At 39.6% G+C, this 24428-nt stretch overlaps 1 protein-coding gene across 2 annotated transcripts in view; it reads right to left on the reverse strand.

Moving 5' to 3' along the window:
- Ano3 (anoctamin 3) overlaps positions 1-24428 on the reverse strand; it is a 255321-nt gene that overhangs the window by 25150 nt on the left and 205743 nt on the right. For both annotated transcript variants that reach the window (XM_028882377.2, XM_028882378.2), the window contains 4 exons: positions 12337-12419; positions 11806-11946; positions 10787-10951; positions 1843-1879 (listed from right to left, as the gene is read on the reverse strand). In XM_028882377.2, the coding sequence (XP_028738210.1) occupies positions 1843-1879; positions 10787-10951; positions 11806-11946; positions 12337-12419 (426 nt within the window). The remainder of the gene's footprint in view (positions 1-1842; positions 1880-10786; positions 10952-11805; positions 11947-12336; positions 12420-24428) is intronic.

Consider the following 24428-nt stretch of genomic DNA (forward strand, 5'->3'; position numbering starts at 1 on the left):
TTTTCTTTGTTTTTATTTTTCTTTCTGTCTTTACTTTAAGTATTTTGCAGTATACATATTCAGATGGATCTTTTATGAATGCCTCAAAACAAAGTATTCAAATAGGTATTAATACAGAAGCATGAAAACTAATGAGACTGGGTCAAAGGAGAAGCCAGCAGATGGGAAAAGTCTGTTTCTTAGAGACTGAAAATTAATTGGAATCAAATAACTAACTAGATTAGCAGAGGCCAAAACCAAAGTCTGAGCTTGGAGCTAGTGGCTGAAGAATGGCAACCTCCTAAAATAATGCCAAGACATGTTTATCAGATCATAGAAAGCTAGAAGAATCACAAGTACTATAGCAAAATAGAATCAATAGAGATATGATGCGGAGGAGCCCAGGAGAGATACTGTATACACTTGTATATTCTGAAAGCCATAGCTGTTTTCCTGAGTCAGTAGTCAACAATGTGGTACAAACAGGTAAACATGTCTCTGAAGGGAAACTGTCAAATCTGAGACACTATCTAAAATTCTAACAGTTGGACTTTTCAAGCAAAAGATGGAACTGGAATCTTTTTCATTGTATAGGGCTGGTAACCAGTAGACAATCCACATACCAGGTGTCCTATGAGCTTTATTTTTGTTTTATTGTGTTGTGTTTACTGCCAAACCAGACACCTGAGTTCAATTCCTGGAGCCTGCATTGTGGGAGCAAAAAATTGACTCCAAAAGTAGTCTTCTCTCTCTCTCTCTCTCTGTCTCTGTCTCTGTCTCTGTTTCTCTGTCTTTCTCCCTCTGTCTCTGTCTGTCTGTCTGTCTGTCTGTCACACACACACACACACACACACACACACACACACACACACACACGCACACCAAATGTAATCCAAAACTTTAAGTGAATGAGAGTCGTTATTTACCCAGCACTTCAGAAAAGTCTTTTACAAGAAAGACATCAAAACATAGAAATGAAAGGAACAAACAGAAAGAAAGGAAATTTAATATTCTCCAATGGGAAGTAGACATTCTAGAGGCTAACCACTACCTTTTTTTCTTAAGGGCTTTTGGGTCAAAACTCATATGTATCACAGTAATACTAAATGACATTCTTAGAAAATACTACACTCACCAGGTAATGGTGGCTCATGCCTTTAATCCCTGCACTCAGGAAGCAGAGGCAGGCAGATCTTTAACTTCCAGGCCAGCTTAGGATCCAGAGCAAGTTCTAGAACAGAGAGGGCCACACAGAGAAACAATGTCTTGACTCCCCCACTCCACCCCCACTAACCCAATAAATGAATAAATGAATGAAGGAAGGAAGGAAAGAAGAAAGGAAGGAAAGAAGAAAAAAATCCTTATTTTAGGCAATGAATTTGAGTTTTCAAGAAGCAAGGCTATATTGGTTGCTACTTTGTAACTAACTAGAATAAGTTGTAGAACACAGATTTTTAACCCATGTGTTCCAACTTCAGAGCCTATGGAGAATTGAATTGGAAGGAGAGAATTGAATCAGTTTCTTCAAGTTTTCCACTGACCTCCACACAGAGGCCAAAGCATGTTTGTGACTCACCCCTCCACACATACACATGGAGGTGGGCAAAGAACTGAGAAATCTGGGGAAAAAGTTTCCCAAGTAATGATAAATAAGTTTCCTGTCTTCTTGATGGATAGTTTCAGATGACACACTTTGCCTCCTTGTGTTGTCTAAGGTAGATTAATCTCTAGCCCCATTTCTCTCTGGTTATTTGCAAATTCTTGCATAACTGAAGACATAAAAATGGTAAAATATACAAAACGACTGAAGACTAATATACAGTCATTTACTTACTACAAGGAAAATAAGGAAAAGGAACTTACCTAAGTTAGTGAGGAGGTATGCAATCTTTTCATAAGCCTGCGAAGGAGTGTACAGATAAATATTATTCTATATTATACAGTGCTAGAATTGACATTCTTCAAAGAAGTTCCCAAAGTGTATCTACAAGGAGGATACATTTTTAGAGAAGTAGAAGTATTTATTAACACAATATGTAGTGTTCTATACATGTATATACACACAAAATAGCTGACCTGTGAATGCGTTTAGAAATACATGTGTATGTATACATGTAGACACCTTATGATCTGTAAAACAACTCTTTGTTGCTGTCTTTATATTCATTGAATATCTACTCCCTAAACCTAAGACAAAAATTAACAAAATTCATTCAGTTAGTTAATGGCTGAGATGTGATTCATAACTGTCTGCTGTGGTGATATATTGTGTCCCCCAATATACTGTGTGTCCTAATAAAACTTATCTGGGGTCAGAAAACAGACAGCCACTAGATTAGACATAGAGACCAGACAGTGGTGGCACACACCCTTAATCCTAGCATTCCAGAGGCAGAAATCCATCTGGATCTCTGTGAGTTCAAGGCCACACTGGAAATAGAGCCAGGCATGGTGGCACACATCTTTAATCTTAGCACTTGTGATCTCATGTCTTTGTTTATGAAAGACACACGCCTTTAATCCCAGGAAGTGATAGCAGGAAGCTAAAAGGTATATAAGACATGAGAACCAGGAACTAGAGGCTTTTAAACTTTTAGGCTTTTAGCAGCAGTTCAGCTGAGATACATTCGGGTGAGGACTCAGAAGCTTTCAGTCTGAGGATTTGTGGAAACAGGATTGAATGAGGAGTTGTTGAGGTGAGGTTGGCTGTGGCTTGTTCTGCTTCTCTGATCTTTCAGAATTCACCCCAATAACTGGCTGCCAAGTTTTTTCTATTAATAAGACCATTTAAGATTCATGTTACAGTCTGCCACTTGAGCCTTAGGGGATCTGATGCCCTCTGCTGGCCTCATCAGGTACCCATACACATGTGCCATACACACATCCAGACACTGGTATATACACATAATGTAAAGTACAACACAACAAAGCAATAGTCATACCTAAAGTATTAAACATTCAAGGAATGTATCTGAATAATTAAAAAATTGTCTATATTCTCTGCCTGCCCTTTCAATAAAACTATCACTATTTCATCTTAGCCATGATCCAAATCTACCTCTTTTTAAGATCAAAACTATCTGGAAACCGATTATATTCAGTAAATACTCTTCTATCTCTAGTGCAGCATTTTGTTTGGACTTATTTTGATTTTTATTTTACTTCTACTCATGAGCTACCATTTTCAAATTTTAAACAAGATTACTTTGATTTTGTAAGGACATGCTATTCTCAATGCACCTTGCCCTTTTCTATGCCCCACAATAGCCACACCCTTTTCCATGCCCACAATAGCCACACCCTTTTCCATGCCCCATTATACAGTCAGATGACAGTAACAGGTCATCCCAGGATTTTAACAGAATGAGCCTTATCAGCTTACAAACAGCATGTGGCCAGCCAGTGTCTGTCAGCACTGAGCAGAATGTCCTCCTGCAGCTTGAAGACCAATGCTGTTTAAATAGTGGCCATTTACAGTATTTCATATGTGCCATCATCTTCCATGTGGTAATTATACAACAGTTTTGTCAAGTAAGTATAACAACCCCATTTGACAGAACAGGGGATTGCGACTGAGAATACCTGGCATGTGGCCCTGATAGAATAAAATACTAAGCTAAGCAACTGTCTCACTTATCCAGAGGGCCTAGTCCAGTTCCATGGGGGCTCCTCAGCTATTGGTTCACAGTTCAGGTGTTTCCACTAGTTTGGCTAGTTGTCTCTGTACTTTTTCCAATCATGGTCTCAATATCTCTTGCTCATAGGATCCCTCCTCTCTCTCTTGTCGATTGGCCCCCAGGCAATGAGACCAGGACCTGTCCTTAGTGCATGAGCCAGCCTTATGGAACCTAGTGCCTATGCTAAGACACTTTGCTCAGCTTGGTGCAGCGAGGAGGGAATTGGACTTGCTCCATCTGAAGGTACCAGGCTCTGCTGATTCCCCAGGGGAGACCTTGCCTTGGAGGAGGTGGGAATGGGTGGGGTGAGGTGTGGGGGGAGGCTGGGGGAGGTGGGAGGAGGGAGGACAGGGGAATCCATGGTTGATATGTAAAATGAATAGAAAATCTCTTAATAAAAAAAGAATAAAATACTAAGAAGTACAGTAAGAATATTCTTTTATGAGCACCTCTTACCTCCTAGGCATTGTCTTAGTACTTGGCACATATAATCCATCTATAAGTCTATGATGAAATGTCTCTAGGGATGACAATAACACTTGGAGCATAGTTATAAATGGCTGTTAGAAACCTATCCAGGGTAATTCACAACCTGAATAGTCTAGACCCAAATGACACAGCTAATTGATACCACCCACATGCTATACTCCACAGTCAGTCCACAAAACGAGTTGTTGAATCCAACAATAAAGGCAGGAAAAACCCATGACTTAAACATATTCAGATGTATGGCATATGGCAGCAACTGTGTAGAGAGAGCAGGTTGTCTGTGCGTGAATTTGACTATGTGAAGTGAAATGGCTGTATAACTGGGGGAGTTAAAAATGAGCAGGATCACAGACAACCCTCTGGTTCTAACCCCTACACAGTACACTACAGAATATACCACTTTGGGAAGCTTCTAAAATTGCCCACTGTTATATACAGTAAGCAGAATTTCTCTTGCTCATATATAGTTATTTTATTAAATATTCATCAATAATTTCTAATATGTTAGATAGTGTTGGAAAAATCAAACAATCGATAACTGTGCAGACATAGTCTATATTTTTATGGAACTTAATTGCCAGTGGGAAGGCAAAAATGACCAAAATGTATGTTAAGAGGTAAAGCCAGGTGGTACATGATGGTACATGCCTTTAATCCCAGCGCTGGGGAGACAAAGGAAAGCAGATGTCTGTGAGTTCAAGACTAGCTTGGTCTACAGAGTGAGTTCCAGGACAGGCAGGGCTACACAGACAAACCCTGTCTTGAAAAACAAAAACAAATAGGTTAAAAAAAAAAAAAACTCCTACTTTACAGTAAGAAAGCCTCTTGAAGGACATGGCAGTTCCTTAAGAAGCAAAGAGGAGTGTCAAGAAAAAAATGTGGACAGAGTAAATACCTTGGGAAAATGGACAAGAATGCAAAGGTCCTCAGATTGATAGTCTCATCACAATGGCACAGACTTAGAACAGCAGTGGCAGAAATAGCAGAGCAAATTAGTAACTGATGAACCAGAGTAATCCTGGAGGGAAACAGGTTTCTAGGGATATTTTTGGCCATGACAATCATTTTAGAATTCATTCTGAGCTTAGACAGAATCAGCTTTCCACTAATGCTTTGTTGGTATATTACATAACAATAAACTGGGAAGAAAAGAGCAGCAAATGCAAGAAAGGCATGTCAGGGAGTTCTGCACCCGTTTCAGTGTGTACTGTCTCTGCATCAGAACAGGGCTGCCCAGCGTCCACTGTGGAAATGAATTCTAGACAGACTTGCAGGGTCTAAGAGACTGATCTTCTAGATTCCTAGAAACCATGAGCATGGACATAAATAAATCAAATAAGCACACTGCTCTTTTAAAAAGTCAGGCCTTTTACTAAATACATTTGGCATGAATTACTTTCCTAGTTAAGAGGTGTGGCCCAAATCATTGACCTAACCTATTCTATAATAACCCATTTGACATAATTGGTGACGAGATACCTAACCATTTAGGAAGACAAAGTATATTTGAAGTTTTCTGTTGCAGTGACTGGATCCTTGAAAGAAACAGGAATGTGTGCTCTGCTTTCTACAGATGGAAGTTCAAGATGGAGAGGACTACAGAACTAATGTGGATGATTTACATTAGCTAGCACATTAGAGCCCCCTAATCCCATATTATATACTCTGTATACTAAGCACATTTTATGATCACAGAAGTACTCAAAGGAGGTCATTCTTTGACTGACTTTGTGGTAAAGGTTTGGGTGATTTACTCTTGGAAACTGCTCAGATTTCTCAATCTCTCTCTCTCTCTCTCTCTCTCTCTCTCTCTCTCTCTCTCTCTCTCTCTTCCCCATCCCTCCCTCTCTCCCTCCCTCCCTCCCTTCCTTCCTTCCTTCCTTTTTCTCTGTCTTTTCTTTTGTGTTTTTGTTAAGAATTATTCCTTAATTACAATGGCAAGCAGCTGTTATTTTACTATAATATGACAAAAACAGTTAAGGTTTAACTGTCAAGTAGCAGGAGTATGTTTTTGGACAATTTCACATTGTTGTCTTCATCACAGTACTTTTGGGTACGTTTCCACGTGTAATCGGAGCTATGGTATGGACAACAACATAACATAGAGTAACAAAGTCAGAAAAGGGAAGGACCTAGGAAGCAACCATTTTTTCAAATTCTGTCCTTTCAGATTTTACAATAGATGTTTGGCAAGTAGATTTAAAACAAGAAATTGAAGTTTTAACTATGTTTGAATTATTTGTGATTTATTTTTTTGAAGATACAGTTTCAATCTTGGCTGTGTATCAGTATTATTTTAGATCTCACAAGTTAGTGATTTTAGGGGCTGACTGGATCAGAATCAACAAAGAATTTTAGAATGTTTTGTTTTTAATACAGTTTTTCTAACCACACAAAGGAGTTTCTGTAAGCAATTTGATACACAATTTGAATGGGACACACTTTTAAAATTACTTTCATGATTAGTATAATGGAATTGTGTTTAAATTTTGATTACAGTAGAACATATTTTTCTCCTCAGTTGAATATTTATTTAGAGATGTCATGATATACTTCTTTCAAAATGTGCATGTGTTGGGGAAGTACAGCCTTTGGTTTAGTTTAAATTAAAATATATGCTGCAAACTTGAAAGACACTAAGAATATAATTCTAGTAACAAAAATTAACTTGGTCACATAATATGCCTGCCATTAGAACGTTTGGAAAGTAAAATCCCTACAATGTGATCAAAGAATATGTTTTAAATGCTATGCCAGTATTAAAAAAAAGACCTGAGGACCTAGATTAAAATATACCAACAAACAGCAACAAGAATAGGAAGCTATGGCCCTAGCTAAAGGAACTCAACATTTTAACAGTGAGGGAAAAGTATTAAGACAAGCAACAGAACAATGTTCACAAAGATATTGTTTACTTTCTCTAGTGATCCCATGGCTGGGAACAACAGGCAGTTCTAGAACCTTGTGACAAGAATAAAACAAAGAGATAATTCTATTCTACATATGGGACCCAGAAAAAGCTTTATGGAGGAAGTGATCCTTAACTATTATTTTCAGTGATGAAGAGATATTCTCCAAGGATACCAAAGGAAAACAGGACATTCCAGACAGAGACAGCTCTGTGAATCAAGAAACTGGGGGTGTGAATTAGCAAAGCTCAGGAGGAGGAAAAGTGGTTTTTCATGCTAGAAGATAGACAAGAGAGGGAGGGAGGAAGACTGGAAGGGAGGGAGGATGGTGAGAGGGACAGAAGGAGAAGTGGATGTAGACAAAAGGAAAAACAGGCTTAAATAAAGCAGCCTCTCCTTCACTAAGCTAACAAGTCTATAATTTACATTGGAAGGAGGAAAAACCATTAAACAATCTCAGGCAAAAAAGAAAACCTTCAAATATGTAATTTACACATATCCTTTCAACTTCTATATGGCCAGTGAGAGGAGAAGGTCGAGAAAATCACAGGAAGACTGAATTCTTAGATGCCTATTGCTAAACTAAAAAAGCAGATAGGAGAATTCTGAGCAGAGCCTTGATAATAGAGATTCAGAAACAAAATTCACAACAAGTGATCAGAAATAGGATAAAAAAGAAAAAAAATGCACCAGAACAGCATATGGTTTGTGGACTACCTTATATTTCCTAAAGAGCCTAGAAGACTCCTGATTTAAAGACAAATGCTTAATGATTTAAAGTATTTTTCCATGCCTACATTTCATAAATTAATGCATTCAGATTAGAGTTGAAAAGCACATTAGACTAACAGAATACCTTTACTTAGGCTCAGTCCTTTATAAGCACATTTTAAAGCTGCATATTGAATTTGACCTGAAAATAATAAGAGGTAGTTTTTAGATAGTCAGATGAACATTTTCATGATATAATATTTGACATTTTATTGTGTCCTTATTTGTATTAAGCTCTTAAATTAATCCTGCATATTCAGGTGAATTGGAAAGAGTGTCTAGTAATTTGTGAAGTGCCTTAACAGTCTGGATAGGAAGCAAATACATAAATTTCTGAAGAGCATTATTAACTTATACTGACTGACTCAGAAGAATGTAACAGTGTTCACATTGGTTGAGCTGGCTCTATACTTCCTTTGCTTATGCTAAACTCATTTACAATTCTTCTGAATGGTATAGTTGTAAGGGAAAAGAAGAATTTATAATCTAATAATCTCTGAATTTTAATGTAAAAATGCCCAACAAACAAATATACATGAAAGTAGAAAGCTGGTTGAGCCTGAGTTCTCCTAGCTCTGGGTATTTGATTTTCAGGATCAAAAAAGACTTTGGCTCCAGAGTCACTGAGTAGAGGTAGTGCAACTATGAGGCTGTTAGGTGACAGACTTGATGGCTATATTAGGACTGTCTTAGCTACCTTCTAAGTTCTTCACAGGTAGACATTCACTTTATTGACTTTAGTCTTTTCTTTTTGTAAATAAAAACTGTTAGCCTCCAACCCAAACAGACACTTAGTGAGGAAAAATTGTCTCTGAACTATTTTTCTTTAAAATATTTTTTACAGTTGTTTGTGTGTGTGTGTGTGTGTGTGTGTGTGTGTGTGTGTGTGTGTGTGTGTGGTGTCTTTCATATGTTTGTATTTGGGGTGTGGGCTTGTCCATGCCATGGTTTGCACATGGAGGTCTGTGCCTGTATTCAGCTTCCACTTTGAGATATGGTCTTTTGGTGTTGGTTGCAGTGTATGGCCTGCTGACTGACCCAGGAACTTCCTGGGAGTTTTCTGTCTCTGTCTCATAGCTCCCTGTAGGAGAACTGCACTTATAGATACACACTAGCATGCCCAGCTTTATACGGGTTCTGGAGATTCAAATTCCAGTACATGTTTGTATGGCAACAGCTTTACCCATCTGCCCAATCCCTAGGAAAGAGCAAAAACTGCAGGCCCAAGAGTCATGTGTGATTCTAGCCAATGGTGGCAACTCAAGATAGAGATGGGTAGCAGAATAAAGCCCAGTTTAGGAGATTAGTGATAACAATTAGAACAGTGAAACTAGAGTCTGGTGCATCTGTGGAAACTCAGCCAAAGTTTGGTTTAGTAAGATTAAGAAATAAAAGAACCTTTTGTAAGAAACTTAGAAGAGGATAAATGTGGCTTAGAATGGGATGTTTATATAGGTGTATACATATCCTAGAAAAATAGAATCAACATTTTATATCATTTCTAGGTAACAGATACTATCTTTAATTTGTCACGTCTTATATGTTCAGATAAAGTTGCTTTTTATTGACAACAGTTCTTAAAAGCTAGCCCAAGCATCATGAGGCTATTTCATAAAGACAAATTCAATTATGAGTCAACACATACATGTGATTTTTGAAACAAAGATGTTCATTTTAGACATCATCACACAGTAACCTGACAGATAGATCATGTAGAGCCAAAGAAGTTAAACTCCTACATCCTGCAAGGATTGAGCTCCGTGGGTGCAAAGAGGCTGAAGAGAAGGCAAACATGCAGTTACTTGAGAAGAAACACTGATCAGTCAGAATGGGCTCTTAGATGGCCAAGCTACAGCATCCTGGAAGCTCTGCATGTTTATTATATACAGTTGAACAGGGAGGCGGGTTTAGCTGATGCCGGCAGGAGATCCTCTGTAGGAGAGCAGTCTTCAGGCTCTAAGCAGCTTTGAGGAGAAAGCTTTGGTAGTCATTTTTGCACACACTATGGACATTTGCATTTGGACCAGAAGAGAAAGCTTTTCCATTTCCCTGAGCATAGCAACAAGGAGGCTTTGCTATTTCTGATGGGTCAAAAGCACTGGAGTCCTTGACTCAGCCATGCTCATCTTAACAACACATATTCACTAGGACTTAACTTGCCTCCTACCATAACCCACACTTTAAAAATTGTGATAGTCTCTCTCTCTCTCTCTCTCTCTCTCTCTCTCTCTCTCTCTCTCTCTCTCTCTCTCACACACACACACACACACACACATACACACACACACACACACACACAGAGAGAGAGAGAGAGAGAGAGAGAGAGAGAGAGAGAGAGAGAGAGAGAGAGAGAGAGAATGAATTAGCTCTAGAGAAAATGAAAGGGTGATACTGGGGCTTCACTCTGAGGTAGATTTTCCTGTATCTTTCCAACAAATTCTTTTACTAGAGGGTTGAATTTAAGTTTGATTTTTCTAATACAAACAATACCTCATTTGTTCAAAAAGTGCATGGCCCTTTCTCTAGCATATACCAAACAGTAAAACTGAGACCACAAATAGCCAGGGCTACAATGGCACTGGCCAAGGAAGACAATACAATTGGCATTGTTTTTGATTTTTAAAAAAATCCATTGCAGGCTTGGCATGGTGCCACATGCCTTTAATTCCAGCACTCAGGAGGCATAGGCAGGTGGAGATCTGTGAGTTTAGTTCAGCCTGGTCTACAGAGCGAGTCAAGCCAGCCAGTGCTATGTAATGAGACCCTATCTCAAAAAAAAAAAAATTGGTGAATAAACCAAAGTGTATCAAATACTTCTTGTTAAAATGAGCTGTTTGTAACAGAAATATATATATGTAAGTGCACACACACACACACACACACATGCATTTCAACACTGAGGAAATGTAGACTTTTCTCACAGTCTTTGTGACTATTGAAAATAATGCCATAAACGCTTACAAGATTCAGCAGCATGATGATTACGAAATTGATACAGACAGCAGCAGCAGATGTAGCAAACTGCCAGTGCTGCTTGATGAAATTCCACTTGAATGATGCAAATTGTTCCATGACAACCAGGCGGTACACGACAACTGCAAACACGGCTGTGATGACCAAGGAGATCTGCAGAGTAAGAGCACAGAGAGTACACTTGGTCTTTTGTGTCACTAAAAGTGACAAGCCAGCCACACATTAGTACTTCAAAAGTTGAAAGTATTTGTCTTTCTGGGAAAAAATACATAAATTATGTTGTCTCCTTTAAGGAAGGAAGTTAAACTAGACTTAGAAAGCAATGCAAGATTTAAGCTTAAACCTACAAATGCTATGAGGTGATACACTTTTAGTTAGCCAGATTGAAGCATTACATTTGCAAGTATACGTCAAAACATCATGCTTCATGTGCTAAGTACACACTTTATCTATTCTATTAAATGCATAAATAGTAACTCGTTGCTACAGTATGCACCCAGCATCTGTAAAGCCCTCAATTCAATCCCAAGCACTCAAAGACTATATGTAATAAACAAAATCAAAACAGAATCAAGAAGTATTCAAGCTATTTTAGTATGGAAAATAGTTATCATACTAAAGTGCAAAATTCTGTCCCAAGCCCCTCTTTCAAATGGAGTGCTTAGTTTTAAGGCGACATTTCAGTTGTAGAGACTAACTCTCAGAATTTCTACTTTATGTTAGCTGTTCTTCCAAATAGTATTTATTCAAATAGATGCTGAGATGCTCTGAGGAAATGTCACAAACTGGCTGTAGTTTCCAATTATAGGTGGCACGTGCGCATGCGTGCTTGCGTGTGTGCGTGAGTGAGTGTGTGTGTGTGTGTGTGTGTGTGTGTGTGTGTGTGTGTTACAGAAAAGAGTCATTTTCTTTTGCATTCTTAGGAGTACAAAAATGAGTTGGTATGCCAGACTATCCTTCTAAACCTGGAATCCCACAGCATTCTCATACCAATGACTATATTTTACCATGAAGAAGATTCCTGAGACAGACACAAGAAGACGTGTGACTTTGTCAGATGAAGGCTGGTGAGGCTCAGGTTTCCCTGTGATGGGGTTTATCACCTCCATTCTGTAATATTTTGCTTCAAACTGGGGGCGAAGTGTTTCCTATGAGAGAAACTAAGGTTACTTAAATAGCAAGTCCACAAATTAAAAAAAAAAAAATTCCAAGAATTAACACAAACTCTTAAACTTAGCCTGCCTTTGTGTCATTTGCTGAAAGACACAACCTTTTAAAGAACAATGTTACTTAAATTTCAAATAAAACCCTGGGTGTATTTTTAATTAACACAATTTTCTATGCATCCACTCTAAGAAAACATTATAGAAATGGTTTTAGCAATATATGCTTCATCGTTGATCCCTGTTACCTTCATGAAGTGAGGAATCTTGTCAATGTGTTTTAAAGATATGAATCTGTCCCTGGTCTGTGCATTGAGGAGCTCTAAGCTTTATGATTTCCCACATTCCTTAACGCCTGCCTTCCTGATAGCTTACCTCCTCTTCTTCCCATTCAATAAGGTCCCAAGCATAGGTCAGTATACTTCTTCTTCTTTTCCAAAACTCAAGAAAGACTGTGGCTATAAATATAACAACAACAATAATAATGATAATAATAATTATACAGTAATAATAATTCTCCATCACTAACACACCACATTGTTTTTCTTCAGATTGGTATATTTTATCATATAATTAAATTCTTTATAGTGATTAAGTTGTTATTAAATAAATATTGGAATTTGAACTTCTATCACCTTCCTTTCTGGTTTTTATATAATGCTGTCTATATGCATGACTAAGGACAGGCAAATTTTAACACTGAAATTGGTGATGTTTTTGTTGGCATGGTATATTGAAGTGATGCTGGGAGAGAAAGTCAAGATTAGAGAGCAAAATGCTGTTGTCTTTTTTATGCTTATTCAAAATTACCTCAAAACTTCAAATTTTCATCTACTAATGATAATCAAAACCTGATACTATTCTTCCAATACCCAAGAGAAGTGGTGGAAACAAAGCTCCTCAAAGGCTGAGGGACACCCAACTGGATCAGGCCCTCTGAATAGGTGAGACATTTGATTGGCTTGATCTGTTTGGGAGGCATCTAGGCAGTGGTACCGGGTCCTGTGTTCATTGCATGAGTTGGCTGTCTGAAACCTGGGACTTATGCAGGGACACTTGGCTCAGTCTGAGAGGAAGGGACTGGACCTGCCTGGACTGAGTCTACCAGGTTGATCTCAGTCCTCGGGGGAGGCTTTGGCCTGGAGGAGGTGGGAATGGGAGGTGGGCTGGGGGGAAGGGGAGGGGGCAGGAGTGGGGAGAACAAGGGAGTCTGTGGCTGATATGTAGAACTGAATGATATCGTAAAATAAAATAAAAGGAAAAAAAAGGAAGGTAACAGTTGAAAAAAAAATATGTGAGAGACTGTGGCTGCACTTTACACCTTTGAGGATATTGTGACTCTAGCTAAGAGCTAATCTGTACATTCCCAAATGTTTAATGTACTATCTGTACGAGTATCCATCTATTTTCTATGCTTGTATTTTGGTCAAGGCACTGTAACCTCAAAGATCATCATATCTAGCAGAAGAAGACACTGGTCTTCACAAATAAAATGTAAGAGTTATAATGAGGAAGATTTACAGTATAATTAGCAAGATACAGTTTTAAGAAAAGTTCGGGTTGATGAAGCAAAGTCAGGTCTTTCAATGGGATTTCATTATTTTCTTGACTTCAGTGCCAAAGAATGGGAAAAGTGGAGATTTTGAGATTTTTTTATTATGACTTAATTTTATAATTAAAAGTCAGAATATATATTAGTTATTAAATACCATATTCAGTTACTTTACATTACATTTTAATCTCATTTTAAAATGTATAAAATTCCTTTTTATGTATTATTAATTTTATTTAGGAGATAATTGATCATCTCCTAAAATTTTCAAGAAGACGATGAAAATTATGATTACTCAGATTTGAATATAGAGGCAATACAAGCCTGTGTCTATAATCGTAGATCCAGGGCTGGTGCTCTTCACTTTCAAGCCTGGCTGGTGCCTGCAGGTTCTCTCTGCCATTCCTGGATGTCCCATAAATACTATGTACTGATTTCTTACAAAATCTTAAAAGAGTAGTAATGACTAAAAGAGGCAACATCACCAGACTTCACTGATTAAAAAACAAATGAGGTTTTCCCTGCACTGGGTTAGCTTTTAAAATAACAGACTACAACCACTATTACCAACAGAGGGATCTTAAAAGACTTAAAAGGGAAGTTGGATGGAAGGAAATGAGAGAGAGAGAGAGAGAGAGAGAGAGACAGACAGACAGACAGACAGACAGACAGAGACAGACAGAGACAGACAGAGACAGACAGAGACAGAGACAGAGAGACAGAGACAGAGAGAGAATATGAGGCACGGTTTTAATTAAGCAATGATAAGAGGCCATGACTTCTGGCCCAGAGCACTTTACATTTTTAATATGGACAATAACGCAGAATGTTCAATCACATTTTAATTGACATTAGTCTCAGTCAAGGCTTACAGTTGAACTGTGTGAAATTGGCTCTTAACGTCCTCACTAGCACGCACTTGAACAAGAGGCATCTAACAGAAAATCTAAATAAAATAAAAGTGGTCTTTTAACAATTGAAGTTTCAAAGCAATAAGGTTCAGGAACAGATACTGAGTCTAGGCAAGATGGCATTTTCATTGAACTCAATATTGAATTGGGCTGTGTGTTAAAAGTCCATTCTCAGCAAGACACATTTATTTCATGCATGGCTTATTTATTGGAGCTCTTAAGTGAATCCATATTCTTACTTTTTAAATTTAATTAGAAAGAAAGCTTCCAGAATAATTTAGTGTGCCAGACATAGAGGAAGGATGAAATTTATTACTTATAAATAACTACTAAACTTACTAATTAAATAAAAATCTAACTTGAAAAATTATAACTGTCATTGCTTCTGGCGATCAGCCAAAGTGATAGATACAGTGTATTCTTTCTTTAATGAAGGGATGTTTTCACAAGTTCATACATGCTTCAAAAATAGTAATACTGTGCTTAGTTTATGGATTTTTGATGTATTTAACTTATACTTTATTTTTATTTATTTATTTTATTAAAAAATAAAGCACAGGGACAAATAGCCAAACGAATGGAAACACATGAACTATGAACCAAAGGCTGAGAGGCCCCCAACTGGATCAGGCCCTCTGAATAGGTGAGACAGTTGATTGGCTTGATCTGTTTGGGAGGCATCTAGGCAGTGGTACCAGGTCCTGGGCTCACTGCATGAGATAGCTGTTTGAAACCTGGGACTTATGCAGGGACGCTTCGCTCAATCTGGGAGGAGGGGACTGGACCTGCCTGGACTGAGTCTATCAGGTCGATCTCAGTCCTCGGGGGTGGCCTTGATCTGGAGGTGGTGGGAAAGGGGGTGGGCTGGGGGGAAGGGGAGGGGGCAGGAAGGGGTCGAACAAGGAAACCTGTGGTTGTTATGTAGAACTGAATAGTATTGTAAAATAAAATAAATTAAAATTTTTTTTATTCATTTTACATCCAATCAAAGATACCCCTCTTCCCTCCTCTCACCCCTCCAGCCTCCCCCTCCCAACCCACCCCCATTACCTCCTACAAGAAGGTAAGACCTCCAATGGGGAGGTACATTTAGTAGAGGCAGGTCCAAGACCCTCCCCCTGCCTCAAGGCTGTGGGAAGTATCCCACCACAGGTAGTGGGCTCCAAAAAGCCTGATCATGCACCAGGGATGGATTCTGACTACTGCCAGGGGGCCCCTTACGCAGATCAAGCTACACAACTGTCTCACTATGCACAGGACCCAGTCCAGTCCCATGCAGGCTGCACAACTGTTGATCTAAATTTCATGTTTATTTATTTTTTATTTAAAATATTTTTTTCACTTTACATACCATCCCTAGTTCCCCCTTCATCCCCTTCTCCTGCCCTCCCCCCATTTACCCCCATCCCACCCCCTATCCAATCCTCAGAGGGGGTAAGGCCTCCCTTGGGTAGTCAACAAAGTCTGGCATACCAAGTTGAGCCAGGGCCTAGCCCCTTCCCCCTGCATCGAGACTGAACAGTTATCCCACCATAAGGAATGGGTTCCAAAAAGCCAGTTCATGCATCTGGGATATTAAAAATGATTATGTATTATGGAATGTGATATGGTCATGCAAGCCAAACTCCCTACTGCTCACCATAGGAGTTAAAATTGCTGTGACACCAAGAAATGCAAACCTGGCCGGGTGTGGTGGCGGCGGCGCGGCGGCGGCGCATGCCTTTAATCCCAGCACTCGGGAGGCAGAGCCAGGCGGATCTCTGTGAGTTCAAGGGCAGCCTGGTCTACAGAGTGAGTTCCAGGAAAGGCGCAAAGCTACACAGAGAAACCCTATCTCGAAAAATCAAAAACAGAAAAAAAAAGAGAAAGAAATGCAAACCTGGGTGTTATTTATTTGTGGCGCTATTTACCACGTGAGAGAAAACACCAGATACAATGGAACTCACTATAAGAGTTTTATTAGGAGAGGGTGAAGAGGCGTGCAATAAACCTACTAGAAGCAAAATGGGGAAAAAGGTGGCAGGAGAACGGGTGGAATCTGCTTTTATGGGTCCCCCGAGCAAGCACATATGGGCTTATGTAGCTACGCAATGCATGCAGACAGATGATGTAGGATGCAAGGCCCTGGGGTGACTAAGCATTCTGCCTGCCTGATGGACAGTGCATTCATGGTCATGTAGCTGGGGAGTAGCTAGGAATTCTGACACTGGGGAAGCCCACACTGTTGTTATGATGTCTGGGCATGGTAGAGCACATCCCTGTCCCAGGACTAGGAGGCAGAGTCAGGCATACCTCTGTGAGTTCTAGGCCAGCCTTTTCTTTTTTCTTTTCTTTTCTTTTCTTTTCTTTTCTTTTCTTTTCTTTTCTTTTCTTTTCTTTTCTTTTCTTTTCTTTTCTTTTCTTTTCTTTTCTTTTCTTTTCTTTTCTTTTCTTTTCTTTTCTTTCCTTTCCTTTCCTTTCCTTTCCTTTCCTTTTCTTTTCCTTTCCTTTCCTTTCCTTTTCTTTTATTTTATTTTTGGTTTTTCGAGACAGGGTTTCTCGGTAGCTTTGCGCCTTTCCTGGAACTCAACTTGGTAGCCCAGGGTGGCCTCGAACTCACAAAGATCCGCCTGGCTCTGCCTCCTGAGTGCTGGGATTAAAGGCGTGCACCACCACCGCCCGGTAGGGCCAGCCTTTTCTACACAGTGAATTCTAGGCTAGCCAGGATTGCATACTGAGAATCTGTCTCAAAACTAAACAACTCCAACAGTTTTAGAACATTTGTTTGGTATTTTTGTTTGTTTGTCTTTTTTTTAAGGCAGAGTTTTTTTGTGTGTGTAGCTTTGGAGCCTATCCTGGAACTCACTCTATAGACTAGGCTGGCCTTGAACTCACAGAGATCCGCCTGCCTCGGCCTCCCGAGTGCTGAGATTAAAGGCATGTACCACCATTGTCCTGCTTTTATTTTATTTTATTTTATTTTATTTTATTTTATTTTTGGAGTTTGTTTTCAATGATGGGCAGAGAACTCACTCTACCACCATCCTACAATATCAAACAGAAGTAAGTAAATACTTTTTTCTTTTGAGACAGTTTCTCACTGTGTATGTTAGGCTAGCCTAGAGCTTTCTGTATTGCTCCAGCTAGTCTCAAAACACTGAATATCCTGCTTCAGTCTTCAGACTGCTGCTGTTAGAGACATGAATTCACGTATACAGTCAACACTAATTAAGAAAAAGAACAAAGCAGATCAGATACATTACTTGGCTAGATCCTCATAACAACAGTGTGGTCTTCCCCAGGCTTGAATTTTCTGATGTCACGGGAATTTTAACTCCTGTCGTTAAGCAGTAGGGAGTTCAGCTTGCATGACCATTGCCATTACATAATCAGGTTTAATTTAGCTATTAGCACAAATGAGAAGCACAGGGACTAGAAATGATCTGACAAGTAGGCTGAGCAAAAACAAACAGAACCCTGAGCAGTTAGTCCCCTGGTAGAACTGTCTTATAGATGACTATAAGGAAACAGTGGTTTGGGATACAGTGGGGCAATTGCAATGAATCCATAGCAGCTGAGGTACACAAGACCTCAGCAGGCTCAGGCCAAGACGAAGTGCAGCATGGAGCACAGAGGTGGGTTCCTACTGTAAGGAACAGAGGAAGCACTGAGTGAGTGAAGTCCTGGGTGAATGTATTTTTGACATGAGCAAGGCCATGCAAGGACTCTGAGACCAATTGGTCCATGGTAAATTGGCAAAGACATTAATCTTATAGGCCAGGTTCAAGAGAGATGGCAAAGCTTTCCCCAGGAGTATGAGTATGAAGTTTTATGAGGGACTGATCAGTGTGTGGGAAGACTAGCAATTACAGCTTCTGCCTCCTGGATGTTTACAGACTGAGGCTACTAACCTACAGAGGCCTCAGCTAACTCTTCCCTATGTACTGTACCGAATGGACATGAGGTTCTGGGTGGTGGTGGTAGTGATTGGAGAATCCCACCCGATGCCAGCTTCTTCGTATGTGTGTCTCTGTGAATGCCCTTTCTTCATCTCTTTGCTGGCCCTAGCCAGCATTTCAGGACCCAGGCCTGAAGGGAAATGATAGGCACCCACCCTTAACTAAAGAGACAATTGACCATTGAGAGTTTCTAGGAGAACGAAAGTCAGTTTGTGCTAAGACTGTACCTGATAAGTTGAGCACATTCCAGTGGAAGGCCCCACATCAGTCTATAAAGGCTGCACAAATTGTATTTGATCAGATTTTAAAAAAATATACCAAGTTGAGTGCATACAAAAGGGTGGAGGACCTGGGAGGAGTTTGGGAAAAGGGTAAACAATACTAAACCACATAGCACAAAATTCACAAACACCTAAAGAATATTTTTAATTAAAAAATGAAAATTTTGGAGAGAGACCAGCTTCTTTTCATTCTATTGAATTGCCTTGTCCAGCCTCGGTGTGAAGGTTTTTGCTTTGTCTTATTGTGTCTTGCATTTTGTCGTGTTTGGTTGCTGTCTCTTGGAGGTTTGCACTTTTCTAAGGGGAAATGGGCGGGGGTCTGAGGAAGAGGGGAAGCAGAAGGAGCTAGGAGAACTGGGGGCAGGGGAACCTGTGGTCAGGGATGTATTTATGAGAGAGGTATTTATTTTCAATAAAAATAAATAGGTAAAAATCATGGCTTGCTCTTAAAAAAGTGAAGATTTATTTGACTTACTGGTTTACATGTTGCCTAACATCATCCCAAAATAAAAAGCAAATTTCAAATGATGGGTGTAGAAGATGGAAACACAGTTAATGCTTTTCTTCTCTCAGAGATTATAGGACTCTTTCCCCCTGGTTCCAACACATCTCTCTGCCAGTTTCTCCTTATATAGCCCAGGTTAGCCTAGAATTCATGGTCTTTTTGTCTTAACTTGGATTATCAATATGCATCACCACATCCTGAGAGAATTCCATTCTCACTAGAAGGAATAGGATGCAGAAGGAGGTTGAATTGGCATCTAGGTCAGCACTGAGTACAAGGCATGGGGTGCCATGGATCCAGCACTTCAAAGACCCATTTGACAAATAATGAAAGTGTTTGGGTAGTAGCTCCACCTCAACACCTGGCACCCTAGCATCCCTATACCTAAAGAGCCTAGAATGTTTGGAAGGAGTCTGGTGGATGATCCACCTCAACTTCCCTCCCCATCTCTTTCCCTAAATCTACCCCTTCAAAGCTCACCAAAAACATCTCCTCCCCAAACCTACCCCTTCAAAGCCAGTCAAACACAGCTCCTCCCCCAGAGAGGCTCAAGACCACAACCACAGGGTATATAAGTGACATCTCAGAAAACAGACAGGTGGTTCTTCCAGTCTGGCTTCTTTCTACAGGGTGGGGAATCGCGTGGGAGCACTTTACCCATTAAACCTGGACTTTCTAATTTGGTCTGATTCGGTTTGCTGAGTCACTGGAGAGGCCTTCAGGAGGCCTAAAACTTATCAGAAAGCAGCAAAGACATTTTAGTTATCTCCTGGTAATCATTGGAGGGAAGCTTGGCATGCACAGTTGACTTTGTGATCCTGCATGATTATCCAGTCTCTGAAGTAAGCAATGGATAAAAGAACACAGGAGCGTTAATGACAAAGGCCCAGACAGGGTTTAGAAGATAGGAGTGTGGGACATTGAGAGATATAGAAATTGGAACTGGGCAGATTCATTGTCCTTCGCATCTTATAGCCTGAAAAAAATTTAATGCTCTGATTGTGCCTCCGGCCATTTGCTTTAATAATACCTCTGGGAACAACCACATAACTTTACTTGTATTTTTTGAGACAGGGTCTCACTATGTAGCTCTGGCTATCTTGGAACTCACTATGTAGACTAGACTGGCCAGGACTCACTATGTGGATCAGGCTGGGCTTGAAATTAGAAACTCAGAAATTAATTTGCTTCTGCCTCCCAGATGCTTGGATTAAAGGTGTGTGCCACCACACCTGGCTATGCATTAGTATTTTTTCAAAGCTCCTAAAGTTTTCTAATATGCAGTGAATGTTGCATACCATCTCCTAGGTAAAACAGTCATACTGATAAAAAAAAAATGAAACTGAAATCAACGTCACACTTCTTGACATAGTAGAACCTCAGTGCCAAAGCTGTAGACCAAACTGACACGAAAAATGACTAACATTTTGTCTCAGTTTGTAACCATATAGGAAGCACTTTTGGATCATGCAATGCATACAGCCCTTAACAACATCTGTAATGCTCAATCTCACAATTATTAACAAAAGTCTGCATGTCATCTATTATACATGATGTGTGCTACACAGCAGTAATGATTATTGACCAGATTAGAAATTTGGGATTTTTAAAGCTGAAGTGGACTGTGGAAGTTAGCCTACTTCTCAGATTACTACCTTTCTACCCTGGAAAGCATCCCTCCGTGTTACTGGGTAGAATTGAGAATTGAGATGCTGATAGGTGAGAATGGAGAGCTGAGAGCAAGTTGTGATAATCATGATACCATTGTGAAATAAATGTCCTGGAGATGTGAGGAAACAAAAAAAATGAGAAGAAATCAAATCCCATGGAACTCACAGGAGGGAGCCTGGAGTGCAAAGACAAGACAGTGGCCCCAAATGAACATGGCGACAGGAGTGAGGCAGTGGAGAAGGGAAGGAGTACACTAAAGCTTACTCATTAAAAAATAAAAATGCCTTACGATAAAAAGTGTATGAAGTGAAGCCATGGTTAATTTTTAAGAGAGGGAAAAAAAGTCAATGCAGGGATAGACATGGGACAGCTTAGAAGTAGAATTGCACATAAGCGTGTGTGTGCGCAGATGTGTAAGGTATAGTACTATTATGAATATGTAATGCTCAAAGAACATGTATCATATATTAATAGAAATTGTCTGGGAGAAGTAGATCACAGAGCGCATGCATGTTCTGCAGAGTACAGGCCTGTATAGAGGAGCATGCGATGATCCCATTCTTTCTCTACAGAGGAACACAGATTGTTCATGTTCACCGTAAGTAAGGGGACCAGGCACAGACTGCTCATGTTTCCTCATTTAGAGTGAACAGCTAGAGAACAGAATCACAGGGTCATGTAAAGGAGGTTAGGGGATGATGTGGATTGTTTCAAGTTATTTATTTATACAGAAGTCACAAAATAGAAGGCCTATCATGATTGAGACCTTCCTGACCCTGTAAGGTCAACAAACCTGTAAAGAACTCATAATACTTAATAGAGTTTCATTTGATTCTTTTCAATTTCTTAATCCATTCCTCGTGTGTGTGTGTGTGTGTGTGTGTGTGTGTGTGTGTGTGTACATGTATGTGCTTGTGCATACCTGTACATATTCATGCAGAGGCCAGCAGAGGATATTGGATCACTCTCTGCCTTCTGCCTTATTTCTTTGAGAAACTGTCTCTGAATTTGGACCTAGGCTGACAGCCAGCATATCCCAGCAATCTTCCTGTCTCGGTATCTCTCCCACCCTCCCAACAACCACATAGCACCAAGGGAGGGTTATGGGTACATGTGTGACCAGGCCCAGCTTTTTACATACCTGCTCGGATCTGAATCAGATCTAACCCATGTGCAGCACACATTCTTACCGCTAAGCTATCTCTCCAGGCCCTGACCTTGTTACCGTTTTCCATGCTAAATGGTCTATAAAGGTTTGTTAAAATGACTTGAGCTTCCAGGGGTTTGGCTGTTACTCCTTGTCTTGTGCTATTTGCATTATTCCAGGCTTTCATGTTATGCTACATGGAATTTCACTGGGATAGGGGAAGACTCAGTCACTGACCAGAGACTCCCTCTTTCCTTGTCTGTTTCATGGTATCAAGTATCAAGTTCTATTTTATTTTGGAAAAAATAAAATCTGCAAACTACTTTACTACATTTCTAAGGGGAAATGGGTTTTGAAAAAGCAGAGAAAAAGGATGAAGTCCAATTCCAAATGATGCTAAATATGTCTGTACCTGGAGGACAAAATGAAATACATGTATTGTATTCATCAAAGGAGATAAAGCCTTGGAGCCTTCTCCGTGGAAAGCCCACCTGAAGCAGGCCGATTCAGAGCAGCAGACTGCCAGTTTGGACTTCACCCAAGTGCAACTGAAGACCTTCCTTTATTCTAGGATTTATTTTCGGTAACATCCTCAAGTATAAAGTGTTTTCCCTGTGCAGTATTGCAACACCATTACACACAGGGTAGAATTAGAGACCTCGTGGAACAGGTTCTACACTTAGGAAAAAAAGGGCCATGAATATGGTACACTTCCATGGGGTACATTCCTGTTTGTTTTTAAGCTAACATCTTATCAGAATGCAATAATGGCCTAGAGATGGCTTTTGGTCTGGAAAGCCTGTGAAAGAAGAATGTGTGTGAAGGGGAAGATCTGAAGGCTGACCTCAGCCCTGCCTACCTCAGAGAAACATACCTGGGACTAGTCTAGACTTGTTAGTCTTAGTTCAAGCTCTCTCTCTCTAACTTCACATGCAGTGTCTCACCCACACACTCCCATCCTCTCTCATTCTCTAACATTAAGTAAGAGAGAAGATGCTAAAATAGTCAGTCTTGCTAAGTTCTGGAACTATCTACAAGTTTCTGAAATCATTAACTGTTTTTTTCCTACCTCTTAGGAAAATCCACGGAGAAATAAGAAGCAGGAGGCTGAAGGAGGAGGGTCACTGAAGCCCATGATTTGAGCAGATATGAGGTGAGAAGAAAGAGAAGGAATGGCAGAGGAGGGGAGATAAAGGAGAGATGGTAGAAGGGGACTGGAGGAAGAACTCTCACTATAATCTTGACCGGCAAAGACACCCAAGGATTTGAGCTTTGAATCCCACTCTCTTCCATGGTAGAAGTAGAGAAGCAGCTCCATCAAGTTATCCTCTGTTCTCCACATGCATTTCTTGGCATAGGTGCAAAAGCATAGACACACACACACAACACACACACACACACACAAGTAATCAATTAATTAAATGTAATAAAAAATAAAACTAAGAAATCTTCTGTGACTTAATTTGATTTTGGAATTTCTATATTAAATAGATATTGTAGTACCACTTATTCAAATTAAGATAGGTACTCACATTTTAGTTACTAAAATATTAAATGTGCCTATACAAATATAAACATGACAGCCTTTTATCTTTGATTTTTTAAAAAAAATATCATATTTTAAGTGTGTGTGTGTGTGTGTGTGTGTGTACATGTGTGTGAATGCACACATGTCTGTGAATATGAGCAGAAAAGGACCAAAGAGAACGTATGATACCCTGGAACTGGAGTTATAGGCAGTTGTGAGCCACTGGATGTGGGTGCTGGGAATTGAGGTTTCCCCAAAGAGCAGCAAGAGCTGCTAACTGCTGGGCCATCTCCCAGCCCCTACAGTGCATTCTTATCAAACAAGTAAAACACTGTTAAGTCTGAGGCTGCTTTTCCTTGTGGTCCTTTCTCACTTTACCTTTCATCTGTTTGGTAGAGTTTCTGGTTAATTTTGTTTGACATTTTTTTTATTACAAATGTAATACCAAGCAGAAATAGCTGGATCAAGACTTTTGTTGAAATCTAGTTATATAGGGGTTTGTGCCAAATGAATTACACTTGTAGAGAAGCACTATAGTCATCACTGTCCCATTAATAGACAGCAACTATCGACATAGGCACTCAAGTATTTTTCTTAAACAGTGTATTTAAGAATTGTATCTTAATGATGTTCAAAGGAGTGATCACACAGCTGTTAATTTATAAAGAAAAAGGAGACATGATTTAAGCTTTCCATCTCCATCTATTGTTAATATCTGGAATAGCTGTGCCTCCCAGAAAACCGCTCAAAATTCGAATCCTTCATTTTTCCTGATTGGCAGATGTCAGCAACCTAAACATTATAAAGTATTTACTTTTTCTACCTTTAAACTTTTGTCTGGGTCTGGATGTAGTAACATAGTTAGAACATACTGATAAAAACATAGAAAATGCCACAAAAAATTACTAACTTCTTTTTCATAACAAACACAATA

The sequence above is a fragment of the Peromyscus leucopus genome, chromosome 4 (assembly GCF_004664715.2).
Source record: "Peromyscus leucopus breed LL Stock chromosome 4, UCI_PerLeu_2.1, whole genome shotgun sequence".
Taxonomy (NCBI): domain Eukaryota; kingdom Metazoa; phylum Chordata; class Mammalia; order Rodentia; family Cricetidae; genus Peromyscus; species Peromyscus leucopus.